The 17565-nt window shown below is 47.6% G+C and overlaps 1 protein-coding gene across 1 annotated transcript in view; it reads right to left on the reverse strand.

The window, feature by feature from the left end:
* MOCOS (molybdenum cofactor sulfurase) overlaps nucleotides 1-17565 on the reverse strand; it is a 424598-nt gene that overhangs the window by 304601 nt on the left and 102432 nt on the right. Inside the window, exon 4 of the mRNA XM_068236674.1 lies at nucleotides 3352-3990. Coding sequence (XP_068092775.1) covers nucleotides 3352-3990 — 639 coding nt within the window. The remainder of the gene's footprint in view (nucleotides 1-3351; nucleotides 3991-17565) is intronic.

Consider the following 17565-nt stretch of genomic DNA (forward strand, 5'->3'; position numbering starts at 1 on the left):
ATCCTGCACGCTGGTGCCCCCTGCTGGTCATATAGCCATTGTCTATATGCAACTGAAGCCCTCTCCTACTAATTGGCTGACTTGCTCAGCTTCTGCTTGATTATCACTGCAAGCTAGGTGTATTATTTGTGCACTTCTCATTGGCTTATAAGCAGCCTGCAGGCTTTATAAAGCAGCAGAGAACTGTTTGGGAGTGAGTTTCTCCAATTGTGTGTTTGGTAAGTTTTAGAGCAGTAGGAGACAGGCCTTGGAGGTGGCAGCTCCAAGGTTTTGGCTGCGCTCACATATGGTGTTAGATGCTGGTTCTGGGGCCCCGGGCAGTGAGAGTTCCCGGGGCCCCAGGCTGGCTCATGCACCATTGTTTTTAATTATTGTAGTATCCCATGCAGTTTAGTTAGGAGGGGGGCAGATGAGAGGGAATATCCTGCATGCTGGTGCCCCCTGCTGGTCATATAGCCATTGTCTATATGCAACTGAAGCCCTCTCCTACTAATTGGCTGACTTGCTCAGCTTCTGCTTGATTATCACTGCAAGCTAGGTGTATTATTTGTGCACTTCTCATTGGCTTATAAGCAGCCTGCAGGCTTTATAAAGCAGCAGAGAACTGTTTGGGAGTGAGTTTCTCCAATTGTGTGTTTGGTAAATTCCATTCTGTTTGGTCGGAACGGAATTGCTTTTTCAATCCGGCAGAATTCTGAAATTGCCTGTGAAATTCTGCTGGTATCCATTGATGCCATTGAAGTGAATTTTCAGCTTAAAATCATCAAGTCTTAGAGAGAGAGAGAGAGAGAGAGAGAGAGAGAGAGAGAAAGAAAGCTAATTTTCTCTTGGGTATATCACAATGGTACATGCTAGGCTGGCTTCAGCAGGTAGTGTTGGTGGTGGTATAGCGGTTAAGAGAGCTATCTACCATGCACTCAGACCTGGGTTAAATTCCTGGCCAAGGTATGTGTAAGCTGGCTTTTCAAAGCCTACAAATCTTTAAGCAAGCTAATTTTTCTCTAGGATATATCATAATGGTACATGCTAGGATGGTTTCAGAATGTAGTGTTGGTGGTGGTATAGCGGTTAAGAGAGCTATCTACCATGCCCTTAGACCTGGGTTAAATTCCTGGCCAAGGTATGTGTAAGCTGGCTTTTCAAAGCCTACAAATCTTTAAGCAAGCTCATTTTTCTCTAGGATATATCATAATGGCACATACTAGGCTGCCTTCAGCATGTAGTGTTGTTGGTGGTATAGCGGTTAAGAGAGCTATCTACCAAGCACTCAGACCTGGGTTCAATTCCTGGCCTAGACCTGTGTTCAATTCCTGGTTAAGGTATATAAGCTGGCTTTTGAAATTTTACACGTCCCTGGAAGATGAGACCCTCCTCCCGGAGGGAGGAGGGAGTGAGGGAGTTGAGGGATACACTGCCTGATGTTGTAAAGCAGTGTAGGCCTGACATTGAATGAGATTTGTGGGTCCACACAATACATTGCCTGCTGTCAATGCCATATGTCACTTTTTTGTTTTGTTTTTTAAATTACACCTATTTCAATGTGATTTCCCTTTAAAAAAAAACAAAAATGCATCCGAATTTCCGAACACGAATTTTTTACCGAATTTTGAAACCGACACCCAAACCGAATCCGAATCAGAACCGAATTTCGCAGTCGAAGGCGAATTTGAATCCGAATGTCATGTGGACTCGAATTCGAATGTACCCGAACCGAATTTTGGTACATCTGAGCATGCCTATTTGTATGTATTCAGAAAGTATAATTTGCTCACAGCTCTCTGGGTCTGATAAAGTAATGTTTGACAGCAATATTATCCTAGAGGAACTTGGGGAGGTAGTTGCAGACCTGGCAAATGCTAAATCGCCTTGGCCTGATGGCCTTCCTGCAGAAATGTACAAATGCTTAGCAGGAGTATTATTGACTTCTCTGCTTGAAATGTATAATTGTACTTTGGTCTTCACTTCACTTCCACAGAAGCGTGTATTCTAGTTATCCCCAAACCAGGGAAGGACGCACTAGAGTGTACATCATATTGGGGTTGAAGGACTAGAAAGGAATGCCTGCTGTCCCCGGGTCTCTTTGCTATTGCTAATGAGATTTTGGCAATTCAACTTAGGACTTCCCTCCCTGTGCATGGGATAACCTGGGGATTAACCACCGAAACCATTGGACTGTACACAGATGAGCTTTTCCTGTACATAGAAAAGGTTTCAGAATCACTCGGCTATACTTTAAATATTACAACTTAAAATATTAGAACTTGAACTTGAATCCGTCTCTGGGTTACATATTAATTGGTAGAAATCAGCTTTAATGCCTTTAGGGCAATTACCCCCTACTATTACTGAGCACACTTCTCTGGAGGTTGTCACACAATTTAAATATTTAGGTATGATTACGGATAAAGATTCTTACTAGTGTTTGTCTCAGAATCTATACCCTTTATTAGATTACAGAAATTCATTGCTTTGTCTATCGCGCATGCTGCAAGATGTTGGGTCGAAGTTGCTTGGTCGGGTGTGCGGCGGTACGGCGGCGATTTCCGAGCGAGCGATGAGACAACTAAACCCCCACCGCAATGTATAAATGTGCCCCTCGGTGTGCAGTTATAGGTTACCTGTCCTGTTGCAGCCTCCGCGTGGTGTTCTGTAACCTCCAGGCGGTATTCCATATGCGCTACTGGCGCATAGCATCTGACGTCGGCACATAGCATCTGACGTAGCATGTATGGATAGCCGCCCGGAGGTTATGGGACACTGCGCGGAGGCTGCAACAGGACAGGTAACGTATAAATGCACACGGGGGGGGGCACATTTATGCATTGGGGAGGGGAAGCAACAGAGCGGGATCAGGCGATTCCCTGAAGATTTCATGCTGAAATCTGATGGGAATCGGCCTGTAGTGTATGGGCAGAATTGACAAGAGACAAATTTATCTCTAATCATATTCGATTAGAGATAAAAATTGTCTCTGTTGAATAATCTTTAATCTTGAATCTGCCAATAATCTTTAGGTCTATGGGCACCTTAACTTTTTTATGTCCCTTGATCTGTCACAGTCTTATAGGATTGCTAATTTGCTTGGGTTCTTCAGGCCTTATACGGTTATTTCATCCAAGGTCACTATTTCTTTATTTTGGTGTGCTTAATGTTTTTTTTTGCAAATTACCACTATGGTAAGATACAGTTAGCTTTGCTTCACCTGTTACATTTATTGTTTGGTAATAAACTTACCTTATCTGTTATTTAACAATTGCATTACCCTGTTATCTTTTCTTTCTTTAAATAAAAAAAAATATATACTTCCATAGTACATTCCAACTAACAGAAATCACATTTGTTGGATCTTACCTGGTGCTAATCGATTCTTTTGGAACAAAGAAATCTTCCATTGGCAGATAAGCAGCCGCTGTGCCTCCCCCAAAATAATGTTTCTTCAGTAGACCAGCAACTTGATTAGAAACAATCAAGGCACCCAAGCCAGTTGGAAACCCAAAGATCTTGTAAAAGGAAACAGTGACAAAGTCTGGTCGATGGGTTGCCAAGTCTAATGGTGAGGTACTAACAAAAGAAGCAGCATCTAACAGCACAAACCAGTTGCCAGGCACTGCAATTGGTTTCATGTTGCCCGACTTGATTTTTCTAATCCAGGAAAGAGGATACTTAGTACCTGAATGGTTGCTCAGTGCAGGGTAACAGAAGAGGTGAGAGGTACTGTTGTTATGAGGTTTAGTATTTATGGTTTTTTTCTCCAACTGTAAGTGTTCAGGAGTAACTGCTACCGAAGGTACATTCAACCTTTTAATAGCACCTCTAATACCAACCACTGAAGTATGATTATCAGTCAAATAGCAGAAATGGCTGGCTTCTGTGCTTGACGTAGCAGGAGTCCAAGGAAAGGTGTCTGCCAAAAGTTTCAGTGCTCCAGTGCTTCCAGATGTGAAGATGACTGTGTAGTCTTCAGCAGATGTATTGAAGTGTTGCAGTATTCTGTGCATGAAAAAAACATATTAGTATATATATCTATATCTATCTATCTATCTATCTATCTATCTATCTATCTATCTATCTATCTATCTATCTATCTATCTATCTATCTATCTATCTATCTATCTATCTATCTATCTATCTATCTATCTATCTATATATATATATATATACACATATATATATATATATATATATACATATATATATATATACAATCTTATCATGTGAAAAATAACAAAACTAAGGGCTTGATTCACAAAGCGGTTCCAACCTACTTAGCAAGCCTAAAGTAGTTTAGGCGTGATAACCTTTGCACTAGTAGGTTAGCACCGTTTTCAGGAATAAAACTCGCGAGCAAAGTTTTGCGCGCAAAGTTTTACGCACGCAAAGTCCGGTGCACGCAGAAAGTTACATAGGGTTTAATAGGTGCATAAAACTTTACGCGCGCAGAACTTTATGCGCACTAAACTTTGCAAGGTTTTGCGCGCGGGAATTTCTCGCGAGTTTCATTTTATCAAGGGCTTTTCACAGGCGTGCAAACACTTTGCACCGCTTTGTGAATCAGGCCCTATGTGTAATGAGCAGTTTGTACCTGCATGGAAAAGGTAGATCTGTAGGAAGAGAGTCTCCGCTATAAGGTCCGCCATCCAACTTACAGCATCTGAGCCTAATATAGCGCCGAAGACCATTAGCAGAGACAATGTAACACCTTGGTCAAACTTCAAAGAAATTGATGAAGAAGTCACATCAAGCATCCTCCTTCACGTCCGCCTAACTACCTGTGACCTAGATCCTGGCCCAACACAGTTCATGTTGAACTGCCCCGACCTGTTCGTACCGGTATTCCTAAAAATTGTTAACTGTTCCTTAAAATCAGGGATATTTCCTGCTTTACTGAAGGAAGCAATCATCAGGCCTCTCCTCAAAAAACCCTCCCTGGACCCAGATGCAATGACCAGCTACAGACCTGTCTCTAACCTTCCCTTTCTGGGCAAGCTAATTGAAAAAGCTGTTTACCTCCAGCTAGAAGCCAAAATCCTACAAAACAACAGTTATGACCCATTCCAGTCTGGCTTCAGGAAACACCACAGCACTGAAACGGCCCTCATCCAAATATGCAACCACCTGCTCATGGCAAGAGACAGAGGAGAGTGCTCCATCCTCATACTGCTAGACCTTTCTGCAGCCTTTGATACAGTTGACCATGACATCTTGATAAACAGGCTACAGGAATACTGCGGCATTGATGGCATAGTTCTTCAGTGGTTCCAATCCTTCTTGAGTGGCAGAACCCACAAAGTGTCTATGGGGCCCTTCCTGTCCACCCCTGTATCACTTAGGTATGGGGTGCCCCAGGGCTCAATCCTCTCTCCCCTGCTTTTCACGATTTACATGTTACCGCTGGGAAAACTAATCAAAAAACATGGCCTGACATACCACTGCTATGCAGACGACACTCAACTATATCTTTCCTTCAAGCCTGGTGTGACAGACCCAACTCTAACTATAAACGCCTGCTTACGTGAACTACAGCAATGGATGAATGACAACTGGCTGAAACTAAATGCAGACAAAACTGAAGTCCTTCTGATAGGAGGGCAGAGCATGATAACAAAACAACTTAACTTGCAGTCTTCACCACTGGGAATAGGAGGCACGGATCTGCGCAGCTCTGATCATGTGCGTAGCCTGGGAGTTCTAATTGATTGGGATTTAAACTTTAGAACTCAAATCTCTGCTGTGGTGAAATCATCCTATTTTCACCTGAAGAACATTGCAAAAATCAAGCACCTCATACCCCCAGAAGATCTGCCAACCTTAGTCCACGCCTTCATCACATCTCGACTGGACTACTGCAATGCTCTCTACACTGGCCTTCCAAAAAAGGTCTTGTACCGACTACAGCTGATACAGAATACTGCTGCCAGACTGCTAACCAACCAACCCCGTCACTGCCACATAACGCCAGTCCTGCACTCCCTTCACTGGCTACCTATAGAATGGAGGGTCCTATTCAAGATCGGCCTACTGACATTTAAATCCCTGAATAATTTAGGCCCTGGATACATGAAAGATATGTTGCAGCTGCGTAGCAATCCCCGCATTCTCAGATCAACAGGTTCTAATAATCTAGTCATACCCAGAGTCCACTTGGAAACTTTTGGTCCCAGAGCCTTCTGTCATGCTGCCCCTACGTTTTGGAACTCCTTACCTCAACAGATCAGGACAGCTCCATCCCTGGATGTGTTTAAATCCAGACTGAAAACCCACCTGTTCAGTTTGGCATTTGCAGAAATATAACTTTTGTTGTGTGAATACTTCATCCTACTAATTACTGAATCTGAGAGAGCCTAAGCGCTTTGAGTCCTATGGGAGAAAAGCGCTATAGAAATGTTATTGTATTGTATTGTATAGAGAAGGAGTTAAGCACTGAGTGGAGGTACAGGCAAACACAGAGGATGTGCATGTGGCCTAACTGGCAGACAAGGGGTTTAGTAGCGGGTAACAACAATATAAAGGTTGTAATTGTAAGCAGTTACTGCACTTTTAGAAAATATTTTTGTTAACTCCTGGTTGCTGGAAACAAAAGATCTTTAGAAGTACTCACACACCCTAAGGGCCCGTTTCCACTATCGCGAATCCGCATGCGTTGTCCGCATGCGGAGTCGCATAGCCAATAAAAGTGGATGGCCCTGTTTCCACTTGTCAGTAATCCTGAGCGTTTTTCTGTGCGGGAGAAATCTGCACGGAAGAGCCGTCAGAATTCGCATCCCGCACACCGCTATGCGAGTCGCCGCGAATGTATTTAATAGGGAAATCGCATGCGGTTTTGGCATGCGTATTTTACTGCGATTTCACATAGAAAGTAATGTTAAATCACACAGGCAGTGACATGGTTAAAATTGCATCAATACTAACCTATGCGAAATCGCAGTAAAATACGCATGCGGAATCGCACCCGCATGCGATTTCGTCAGCGGGGGATCTGTGGCGATTTCGCACCGCCCAAGTGGAAACGGGCCCTTAAACATTTCAACTTTGTTATCTCCGTCTATAGAAACTGTCATTAGGTTTTGGATGAAACCGTCTCCTGATTGTAAAGCTGTTAGTGAACACAGCTTGATGTACAGATAGAACGGCATCCCATTATACTGAATGAAACCCAGCTTCAACCCTGATTGCCTTAGCAAAATATCTTAACCTCTTGCCGACCGCGTCACGCCGATGGGCGTGGCCGCGGCGGCATCCCCAGGACCGCCTAGCGGCGATTGGCGTAAAGTCCTGGGGCTCTGTTTTGCAGGAGATCGCGCGCAGGCTGCGCGCGCATTGCCTGCTTGGGGGGCGGAGCTCCGCCCCGCCTTCAGTCTCAGAGCAGCTATTGCCGCTCGGGAGACTGTTAGACGGCGTGATCGCCATCTATTTTAATGGTGCAGCGCTGCGATCAGCAGCGGCGCTGCACCGGGGACAGCTGTGTGACACGGCTGTCCCCCTGGGGGACAAGAGAGCGATCGGCTCTCATAGCGTGAAGCCTATGAAAGCTGATCGCCATGATTGGCTGGCTGGGGAAAGGGAGGGAGGGAGGGAGGGAAGGGGTTTAAAGGAACCGTTTTTTTTTTTTTTTTAAACACGAACAAAAATATTTATTAAAAAAAAAAATAAACATGGGGGAGCGATCAGACCCCACCAGTAGAGTTAGGCCGAACGGTTCGCCTGCGAACGGTTCCATGCGAACTTCAGTGGTTCGCGTTCGCGTCCCGCAGGCGAACCTTTGCGGAAGTTCGGTTCGCCCCATAATGCACATGGAGGGTCAACTTTGACCCTCTACATCACAGTCAGCAGGCCCAGTGTAGCCAATTAGGCTACACTAGCCCCTGGAGCCCCACCCCCCCCCTTATATAAGGCAGGCAGCGGCGGCCATTACGGTCACTCGTGTGCTGCCTGCGTTAGTGAGAGTAGGGCGAGCTGCTGCAGACTGTCTCTCAGGGAAAGATTAGTTAGGCTTAACTTGTTCCTGTCTGGCTGCATACCTGTTCTGTGAACCCACCACTGCATACCTGTGCTGTGAACACACCACTGCATACCTGTGCTGTGAACCCACCACTGCATACCTGTGCTGTGAACCCACCACTGCATACCTGTTCAGTAAACCCACCACTGCATACCTGTGCTGTGAACCCACCACTGCATACCTGTTCAGTGAACCTGCCACTGCATACCTGTTCTGTTCAGTGGACCTGCCACTGTATACCTGTTCATTGAACCCACCACTGCATACCTGTGCTGTGAACCCACCACTGCATACCTGTTCTGTGAACCCACCACTGCATACCTGTGCTGTGAACCCACCACTGCATACCTGTTCAGTGAACCTGCCACTGCATACCTGTTCTGTTCAGTGGACCCGCCACTGTATACCTGTTCATTGAACCCACCACTACATACCTGTGCTGTGAACCCACCACTGCATACCTGTTCTGTGAACCCACCACTGCATACCTGTGCTGTGAACCCACCACTGCATACCTGTTCAGTGAACCTGCCACTGCATACCTGTTCTGTTCAGTGGACCCGCCACTGTATACCTGTTCATTGAACCCACCACTACATACCTGTGCTGTGAACCCACCACTGCATACCTGTGCTGTGAACCCACCACTGCATACCTGTTCAGTGAACCTGCCACTGCATACCTGTTCTGTTCAGTGGACCCGCCACTGTATACCTGTTCATTGAACCCACCACTGCATACCTGTGCTGTGAACCCACCACTGCATACCTGTTCTGTGAACCCACCACTGCATACCTGTTCAGTGAACCCGCCACTGCATACCTGTTCTGTTCAGTGGACCCGCCACTGTATACCTGTTCAGTGAACCCGCCACTGCATACCTGTTCTGTTCAGTGGACCCGCCACCGTATACCTGTTCAGTGAACCCGCCACTGCATACCTGTTGTGTTCAGTGAACCTGCCACTGCATACCTGTTCTGTGAACCCGCCACTGTATACCTGTTCTGTTTAGTGAACCCGCCACTGTATACCTGTTCTGTTTAGTGAACCCGCCACTGCATACCTGTTCTGTTCAGTGGACCCGCCACTGTATACCTGTTCAGTGAACCCGCCACTGCATACCTGTTGTGTTCAGTGAACCTGCCACTGCATACCTGTTCTGTGAACCCACCACTGTATACCTGTTCTGTTTAGTGAACCCGCCACTGCATACCTGTTCTGTTCAGTGGACCCGCCACTGTATACCTGTTCAGTGAACCCACCACTGCATACCTGTTGTGTTCAGTGAACCTGCCACTGCATACCTGTTCTGTGAACCCGCCACTGTATACCTGTTCTGTTTAGTGAACCCGCCACTGCATACCTGTTCTGTTCAGTGGACCCGCCACTGTATACCTGTTCAGTGAACCCGCCACTGCATACCTGTTGTGTTCAGTGAACCTGCCACTGCATACCTGTTCTGTGAACCCACCACTGTATACCTGTTCTGTTTAGTGAACCCGCCACTGTATACCTGTTCTGTTTAGTGAACCCGCCACTGCATACCTGTTCTGTTCAGTGGACCCGCCACTGTATACCTGTTCAGTGAACCCGCCACTGCATACCTGTTGTGTTCAGTGGACCTGCCACTGCATACCTGTTCTGTGAACCCGCCACTGTATACCTGTTCTGTTTAGTGAACCCGCCACTGTATACCTGTTCTGTTTAGTGAACCCGCCACTGCATACCTGTTCTGTTCAGTGGACCCGCCACTGTATACCTGTTCAGTGAACCCGCCACTGCATACCTGTTCTGTTCAGTGGACCCGCCACTGTATACCTGTTCAGTGAACCCGCCACTGCATACCTGTTGTGTTCAGTGAACCTGCCACTGCATACCTGTTGTGTTCAGTGAACCTGCCACTGCATACCTGTTCTGTGAACCCGCCACTGTATACCTGTTCTGTTCAGTGAACCCACCGCATCAGTGCGCATACCTGTGCAGTTAAGTGAACCCACCTACCTACGTGAGTGCACGCAGTGTGATATACCACTCCGTGCATACCCGATATGGACAAAACAGGTAGAGGAAGAGGTAGTGCCAGAGCCAGAGGAAGGCCACCCGGCAGGTCTGCGCGAGGTCGTGTAAATGTAATTTCGTGTGGACCTGGCCCACAGTACAGTGCTCGGAAGAAGGCACGTCCCATCACCTCCCAAGATTGTCAGGACGTGGTTGAGTATTTAGCGACACAGAACACCTCATCTTGCTCAGCCACCAGCGCTACTACTAGCACCACTTCCGCTGCATTTGACACTTCGCAAGAATTATTTAGTGGTGAAATCACTGATGCACAGCCATTGTTGTTACAGCCAGATGAATTTTCACCAGCTCATATGTCTGAGTTACGCGGCAACACTATGGATGTAACGTGTCAGGAGGATGAAGGACCTACTGATGGTGCAAGTTTGGATTTGTCTGAGGCAAGCGAAGCTGGGCAGGATGACTACGATGATGACGGTAATAGGGATCCTCTGTATGTTCCCAATAGAGGAGATGAAGAGGGGGACAGTTTAGAGGGGGAGTCAGAGAGTAGTAGGAGGAGAGAAGTTGCTGAAAGAAGCTGGGGCAGCTCTTCGTCAGAAACAGCTGGTGGCAGAGTCCGGCACCATGTATCGCCACCTATGTACAGCCAGCCAACTTGCCCTTCAGCATCAGCTGCTGAGGTCCCCATAGTGCCCACATCCCAGGGTGGCTCAGCGGTGTGGAAATTTTTTAATGTGTGTGCCTCAGATCGGACCAAAGCCATCTGTTCGCTCTGCCAACAAAAATTGAGCCGTGGAAAGGCCAACACTCACATAGGGACAAGTGCCTTACGAAGGCACCTGGAGAAAAGGCACAAACAGCAATGGGATGGCCACCTGAGCAAAAGCAGCAGCAGCACACAAAAGCAAAGCCACCCTCCTTCTCCTCTTCCTCCTCCATCAGGTGCATTATCTGCTTCTGCCGCTTTCTCCCTTCCACCTTCACAGGCACCCTCTTCCACTCCGCCTCTGCCCTTGAGCGGTTCCTGCTCCTCTGCCCACAGCAGCAGTCAGGTGTCCGTGAAGGAAATGTTTGAGCGGAAGAAGCCAATTTCGGCCAGTCACCCCCTTGCCCGGCGTCTGACAGCTGGCGTGGCGGAACTGTTAGCTCGGCAGCTGTTACCATACCGGCTGGTGGACTCTGAGGCCTTCCGTAAATTTGTGGCCATTGGAACACCGCAGTGGAAGATGCCAGGCCGCACTTATTTTTCGAGAAAGGCCATACCCCAACTGCACCGTGAAGTTGAGAGGCAAGTGGTGTCATCTCTTGCGAAGAGCGTTGGGTCAAGGGTACACCTGACCACGGATGCCTGGTCTGCCAAGCACAGGCAGGGCCGCTACATTACCTACACAGCCCATTGGCTGAACCTGGTGGTGAACGATGGCAAGCAGGGCGCAGCGGACCAAATTGTGACACCTCCACGGCTTGCAGGCAGGCCTCCTGCCACCTCCTCTCCTCCTGCTACATGCTCTTCGCTGTCCTCCTCCTCCTTGGCTGAGTGGCAGTTCTCCTCTCCAGCTACACAGCCCCAGCTCCGCAGGGCCTATGCTGCATGCCAGGTAAGACGGTGTCACGCCATCTTAGACATGTCTTGTCTCAAAGCGGAGAGTCACACTGGAGCAGCTCTCCTGGCTGCTCTTAAGAAACAGGTGGATGAGTGGCTGACCCCGCACCACCTGGAGATAGGCAACGTGGTGTGCGACAATCTGCTTGCCGCTTTGCATATGGGGAAGCTGACACACATACCCTGCATGGCACATGTCATGAATCTAGTGGTTCAAAGATTTGTGGCAAAGTACCCTGGCTTAGCGAATGTCCTGAAGCAGGCCAGGAAGTTCTGTGGGCATTTGAGGCAGTCTTACACAGCCATGGCACGCTTTGCGGAAATTCAGCGCAAAAACAACATGCCGGTGAGACGCCTCATTTGCGATAGCCCGACTCGCTGGAACTCGACCCTGCTCATGTTCTCCCGCCTGCTAGAACAGAAGAAAGCCGTGACCCACTACCTCTACAACTACAGTAGAATGAAACAGTCTGGGAAGATGGGGATGTTCTGGCCCGACAACTGGACACTGATGAAAAATGCATGCAGGCTCATGCGGCCGTTTGAGGAGGTGACCAACCTGGTGAGCCGCAGTCAGGGCACCATCAGCGACTTAATTCCCTACGCTTACTTCTTGGAGCGTGCTGTGCGTAGAGTGGCGGATGAAGCTGTGAATGAGCGTGACCAGGAACCGTTACGGCAGGAACAGGCATGGGACCAATTTTCATCAGACCCAGCTGTTTCCTCAACACCTGCGGCAGCACAGAGGGGGGAGGAGGAGGAAGAAGAGAAGTCGTGTGCAGAAGACGAGTCAGACTCAGAGGATGATGAGCAAGGTGTTTCTTTGGGGGAGGAGGAGGAGGAGGAGGAGGGGACAGCGGCAGGTGAACAACCTCAGCAGGCATCTACCATGAAGAAAGGATCCGCAAACCAGAATTGGCTTAGTGAAAAATGTCCATTCTTTATTAGAAAAATCCACATGACAGGAAATGTGCAATAAAATCACAGGATCGACTGACGCGTGTCGGGCTTACAATCTGCCCTTAGTCATAGTCTAACTAGTCATAGTCTAACTAAGCCAATTCTGGTTTGCGGATCCTTTCTTCATGGTATTTGCTTAAGGACTGGCTCCCTAGATCCTGCACCGACTGGTATGTGTTATCATGGGGGTAGAGCGTTTATGAACTTGTTCTCAGCAGGCATCGCAAGGGGCTTGTGCTGCTCAACCTTCCCGTGGTATTGTTCGCGGCTGGGGGGAGGAGGTTGACTTACCTGACGTCACTGAGGAAGAGCAAGAGAAGATGGAGGGTACTGGATCCGACTTTGTGCAGATGTCGTCTTTTATGCTGTCCTGCCTGTTGAGGGACCCCCGTATAAAAAACCTCAAGGGGAATGACCTGTACTGGGTGGCCACACTACTAGACCCTCGGTACAGGCACAAAGTGGCGGACCTGTTACCAACTCACCGGAAGGTGGAAAGGATGCAGCACATGCAGAACCAGCTGTCAACTATGCTTTACAATGCCTTTAAGGGTGATGTGACGGCACAACGCCAGCAAGGTACCACTGCCACTAATCCTCCTCCCGTGTCCACGCAGTCAAAGACAGGACGCTCCAACGATCTCATGGTGATGTCGGACATGTGGACGTTCTTTAGTCCAACGCCTCGCCGTAGCCCTTCCGGATCCACCCTCCACCAACGCCTGGAACGGCAGGTAGCCGACTACCTGGCCTTAAGTGTGGATGTAGACACTGCTGTGAACAGCGATGAGGAACCCTTGAACTACTGGGTGCGCAAGCTTGACCTGTGGCCAGAGCTGTCCCAATTTGCCATCCAACTTCTCTCCTGCCCTGCCGCAAGCGTCCTGTCAGAAAGGACCTTCAGCGCAGCTGGAGGCATTGTCACAGAGAAGAGAAGTCGCCTAAGTCACAAAAGTGTTAAGTACCTCACCTTTATCAAAATGAATGAGGCATGGATCCCGGAGGGCTGCTGTCCGCCCCAAGACTAAGTCAGTCCCCGCACACACAGCATCTCTGCCTGCACGCCGTGTGACTGGCTGCCTGGCCTGCCCCAAGAAGACTAAGTCGCTCCCAGTCCCTCCACACAGCATGTCTGCCTGCAGGCCGCTTGACTACCTTCTCCGCCCCCACCAACAGGGTCCAGGACTCCAGGCGGATTGCTGAATTTTTTAGGCCGCTGCTAGCAGCAGCCGCTGTAATAATTTTTCTGGTGCGTGTACATGACTGCCTAATTTTTCTGGCTGCACTGCGGGCAGCTGCAACAACAAAAGAAAAGGCATGTACATTCCATTCCCCTTCGTGATCATTACCTTGCCGTGGTGAAGGGGCTTGCGTATCACAATGAAGCAATGACCGGCGCCTAGATGAGTGTCTCGGGGGGCACACCCACGATAATAAGGTCGTTGCCTCATTGTGGTCAGACCAAATTTGATCAGCTGGACAGTCACTGTTCTGTCATTCAGCTACATCAGCCAGGCGACCATATGGGCTGTAAAGCCACCAAAACCTGCACTCTCGCCATGGTGCGCACCAGTCCAGCACGGCCGTCACTACACAAACAGCTGTTTGCGGTGCGTTACACGGTGAGTTTGGTGTGTCAGTGTGAAGCAGTACCTTAATTACACTACCTGATTGATGTATACACATGCAAGATGTTTGAAAGCACTTTAGGCCTGTCATTTAGCATTCAATGTGATTTCTGCCCTTAAAACGCTGCTTTGCGTCAAATCCAGATTTTTCCCCGGGACTTTTGGCATGTATCCCACTCCGCCATGCCCCCCTCCAGGTGTTAGACCCCTTGAAACATCTTTTCCATCACTTTTGTGGCCAGCATAATTTTTTTTTTCAAAGTTCGCATCACCATTGAAGTCTATTGCGGTTCGCGAACTTTAACGCGAACCGAACCTTCCGCGGAAGTTCGCGAACCAGGTTCGCGAACCTAAAATCGGAGGTTCGGCCCAACTCTACCCACCAACAGAGAGCTCTGTTGGTGGGGAGAAAAGGGGGGGGGGATCACTTGTGTGCTATGTTGTGCGGCCCTGCAGCTTGGCCTAAAAGCTGCAGTGGCCTTTTTTTTACAAAAAATGCCCTGGTCACTAGGGGGGTTTAGCCCTGCAGTCCTCAAGAGGTTAAAGCAAATGTGAAGTGAAAAAAAATACATGTTTGATACTCATCTATGGAGAGGAAATGGCTCTGGATTCCATTGAGCCTTCCGTGTTCTCGCTTTGTCCCCTCTTTCCACCGCTGTCCCATGGTGAAGTAACATGCCTTTGGTTCTCCCTGGTAATCTTAGGAAGAACTCACATCCCCGAGTACTTCAGAAGGTGGATGCATCTGTACTGCACATGTACGAGACAAGACTTGCGCATGCGCAGTACAGATCCACTCATCTTCAGAAGTACTCTGGAACGTGAGTACCTCCAAAGGGACATGTTCAACTGGAGTCCGGCGCTGGAACAACAGGGCGTGGAAAGGACCAGGAAGGTTCTATGGGATCAAGAGACTTCCCTCTCCATAGGTGAGTATCAAACTATTTTTTTTTCACTGCACATCGAAATGTGTATAGCTGCTGGCCTTCTTTTCAGTGATTTAGTGAGGCAGACTGCTGCACTTGTTGTCTATTGTTCCTGCATGAATATCAAAGGAAGTCCCTGCAGAAGGGAAAAATAATATTTTATTGTGCTACAAGACTAGCAAACCTGTACCTGGAGGAGTGGGAATAAAGCCCTAAGTGAACAGACTTTACCATGTACCACATTCTTCAGTGATCTGTCCCGAGTGAGTTGGGCACAGGGGGATCCGAGGGATGGCTCTCTCTACCCAAGGTAATCTCAGGGAATATATTGTCTCGTTTCACCCTAGGACATGTAATTCAGGGTCCAGCTATTGCCGGCATCCAAATTACAGTGATCAAAATGCTATTCGGGCTGTAGAGCTATAGCATTACAGCTATAGCAGTGCGCATATCCAGCGCGTGGGTATCAAGCGCCAGAATGACCTGTGTAACAATGGGTGATTGGAATAGGACTGCAGACTCTTATGCACAGTACTGTATTTGCTGTCCCATAGAAAGCTCATCTTCCCCCACACTCTGCAGACATCAGAGATACACCTTATCAGCATAAAGCCATTCCCCGTCTAGACTGCTCTGTGGCTCTCTGCAGGGGGCAGTCAGCTAGGCACCACAGAGGAGAGCTGGTATCATGTTTGTACCTCATGTGAGGGAGTTGGACTGTGTCTGTGGAAGGGAGAGCAGCTCACGGGTCCTGTGGTTAGCCCGGATAATCTCCCATGCGGCCAGAAACCAGAGAGGACTTGCTGTAACTTGGAGGGTCCCGTGGCCCTGGACTGTGGACTGTTGTATTCCTCGTTCAGCTGGTGTTGTGGCCTTGTCCAATAGATACTGGAAGTGATGACTGGTGAGAAATGCACCTCTTGGACTTCTGCTATTTGTGGAGCTACTGAGACTTTGGGACTTGTGTTGCTTTGCCTGTGAAGCTGGGAATTGTGACTCTTCTGTGACACTTCCTTGTGGATTGTCTAGTAATAGTTTGAACTTTTGTGTGAACTGTGTGCCCAATAAACGGCTCACCAGCTGGCTTCTGTTTACTCTGCTGCTATACACTGTGTCTCTGGGCTCTGGGGTCTTGGAACCGTCACAACCTGCTTCAAGTTGGGCTCTCTGAAAGCAATGTTATAGTTGCGAAGCATGTCAGCTACCAGGTGTTGAATTAAGACTCCAGTGTTAGCTGCAACCTGTTTAATGGTCCTTGGTTGCCTCACTCACTCCTGGGCTAAGTATCACTTATATTGCCTGTGCACTCTCACTCTGCAAGTATATTTGTATATTGTTCCATCCCAGCAGAACTATTGCATGACATTTTACTGCCTCAATCTTCCTTTATAAATGTAAAGCTCTTGTTCCTAAACTGCCGCACAAACCAGTTCCTAATGATCATTTCAGGTAACAAATCTCTCAACTGGTCTAATGTGTTACATGAATAAAGATGAGAGTTTTCTGAACTGAGAGAGCAGCTAAGCACTTGAGAAGGACACTGCACATCCTCTAGTCCATGGAAAATAGTAGATTTGGCACATTAGGTAGGCAGGGCAGTGCTTATATACAACACTAGTCCTGCTGTCCTTTCTTTTTGTTTTTACCTTTAGTTGGGCTTTAGTCTTTTATACCTCTGATGATGCTTCCATAAATATGTTAGGCTTTATTCTAACTTTCCCTAGGTTTGTTCTGTCAGAAAGTGGTTCTGTTAAGTTTTATGGTATATTATATTTTCTATACCAGTATTTCCAGGAGGAGAGGTTTACTCTCCTGAAATGACACTTCTCCATTTATCAAGATAAATGCTCCCTGTATTTATACCTTATAAAATATAAAATGCACTAAGGAAGGGAAAAAAAAGCTGGGCACCAAAGTGCAATACTTCCAATTTTAATCCAACAGGCACATACAGACAATTGCACAACAGGAAGTAAAAGGTGGTCTAATAGCTGTTTCATGGGGTTTCATATTGGCCTCTGAGGAAACGGGGATACCACGTGAAATGGGTGTTAGGCCACAAGGGAAAATCTTTGCAATCCTGCCTTTCCTGCTTGAAAATTTTACTTCAGCCAAAACTCAGATTTTTCAAGGAGTGATTACAGAGACCAGGGGGGATGTGGAGAGAAACTGACAATGGAAAAAGGTAAATGGATCAAGCATGAGCAAGACTCTGTGCTTACTTTAGTAACTTTACTCGGATCAAGTATCCTTTAAACACACTGTGTTCCTGCAGTGTGTAAGTGTAAAATGTCTTTAAAGAGGAACTGTCGCAAAAATCTTAAAATTTAAAACACATAGAAATAAGAAGTACATTTATTCCACAGTAAAATGAGCCATAAATTACTTTTCCATTATGTTGCTGTCACTTACAATAGGTAGTTGCTC

The sequence above is a fragment of the Hyperolius riggenbachi genome, chromosome 5, assembly GCF_040937935.1.
Source record: "Hyperolius riggenbachi isolate aHypRig1 chromosome 5, aHypRig1.pri, whole genome shotgun sequence".
Taxonomy (NCBI): domain Eukaryota; kingdom Metazoa; phylum Chordata; class Amphibia; order Anura; family Hyperoliidae; genus Hyperolius; species Hyperolius riggenbachi.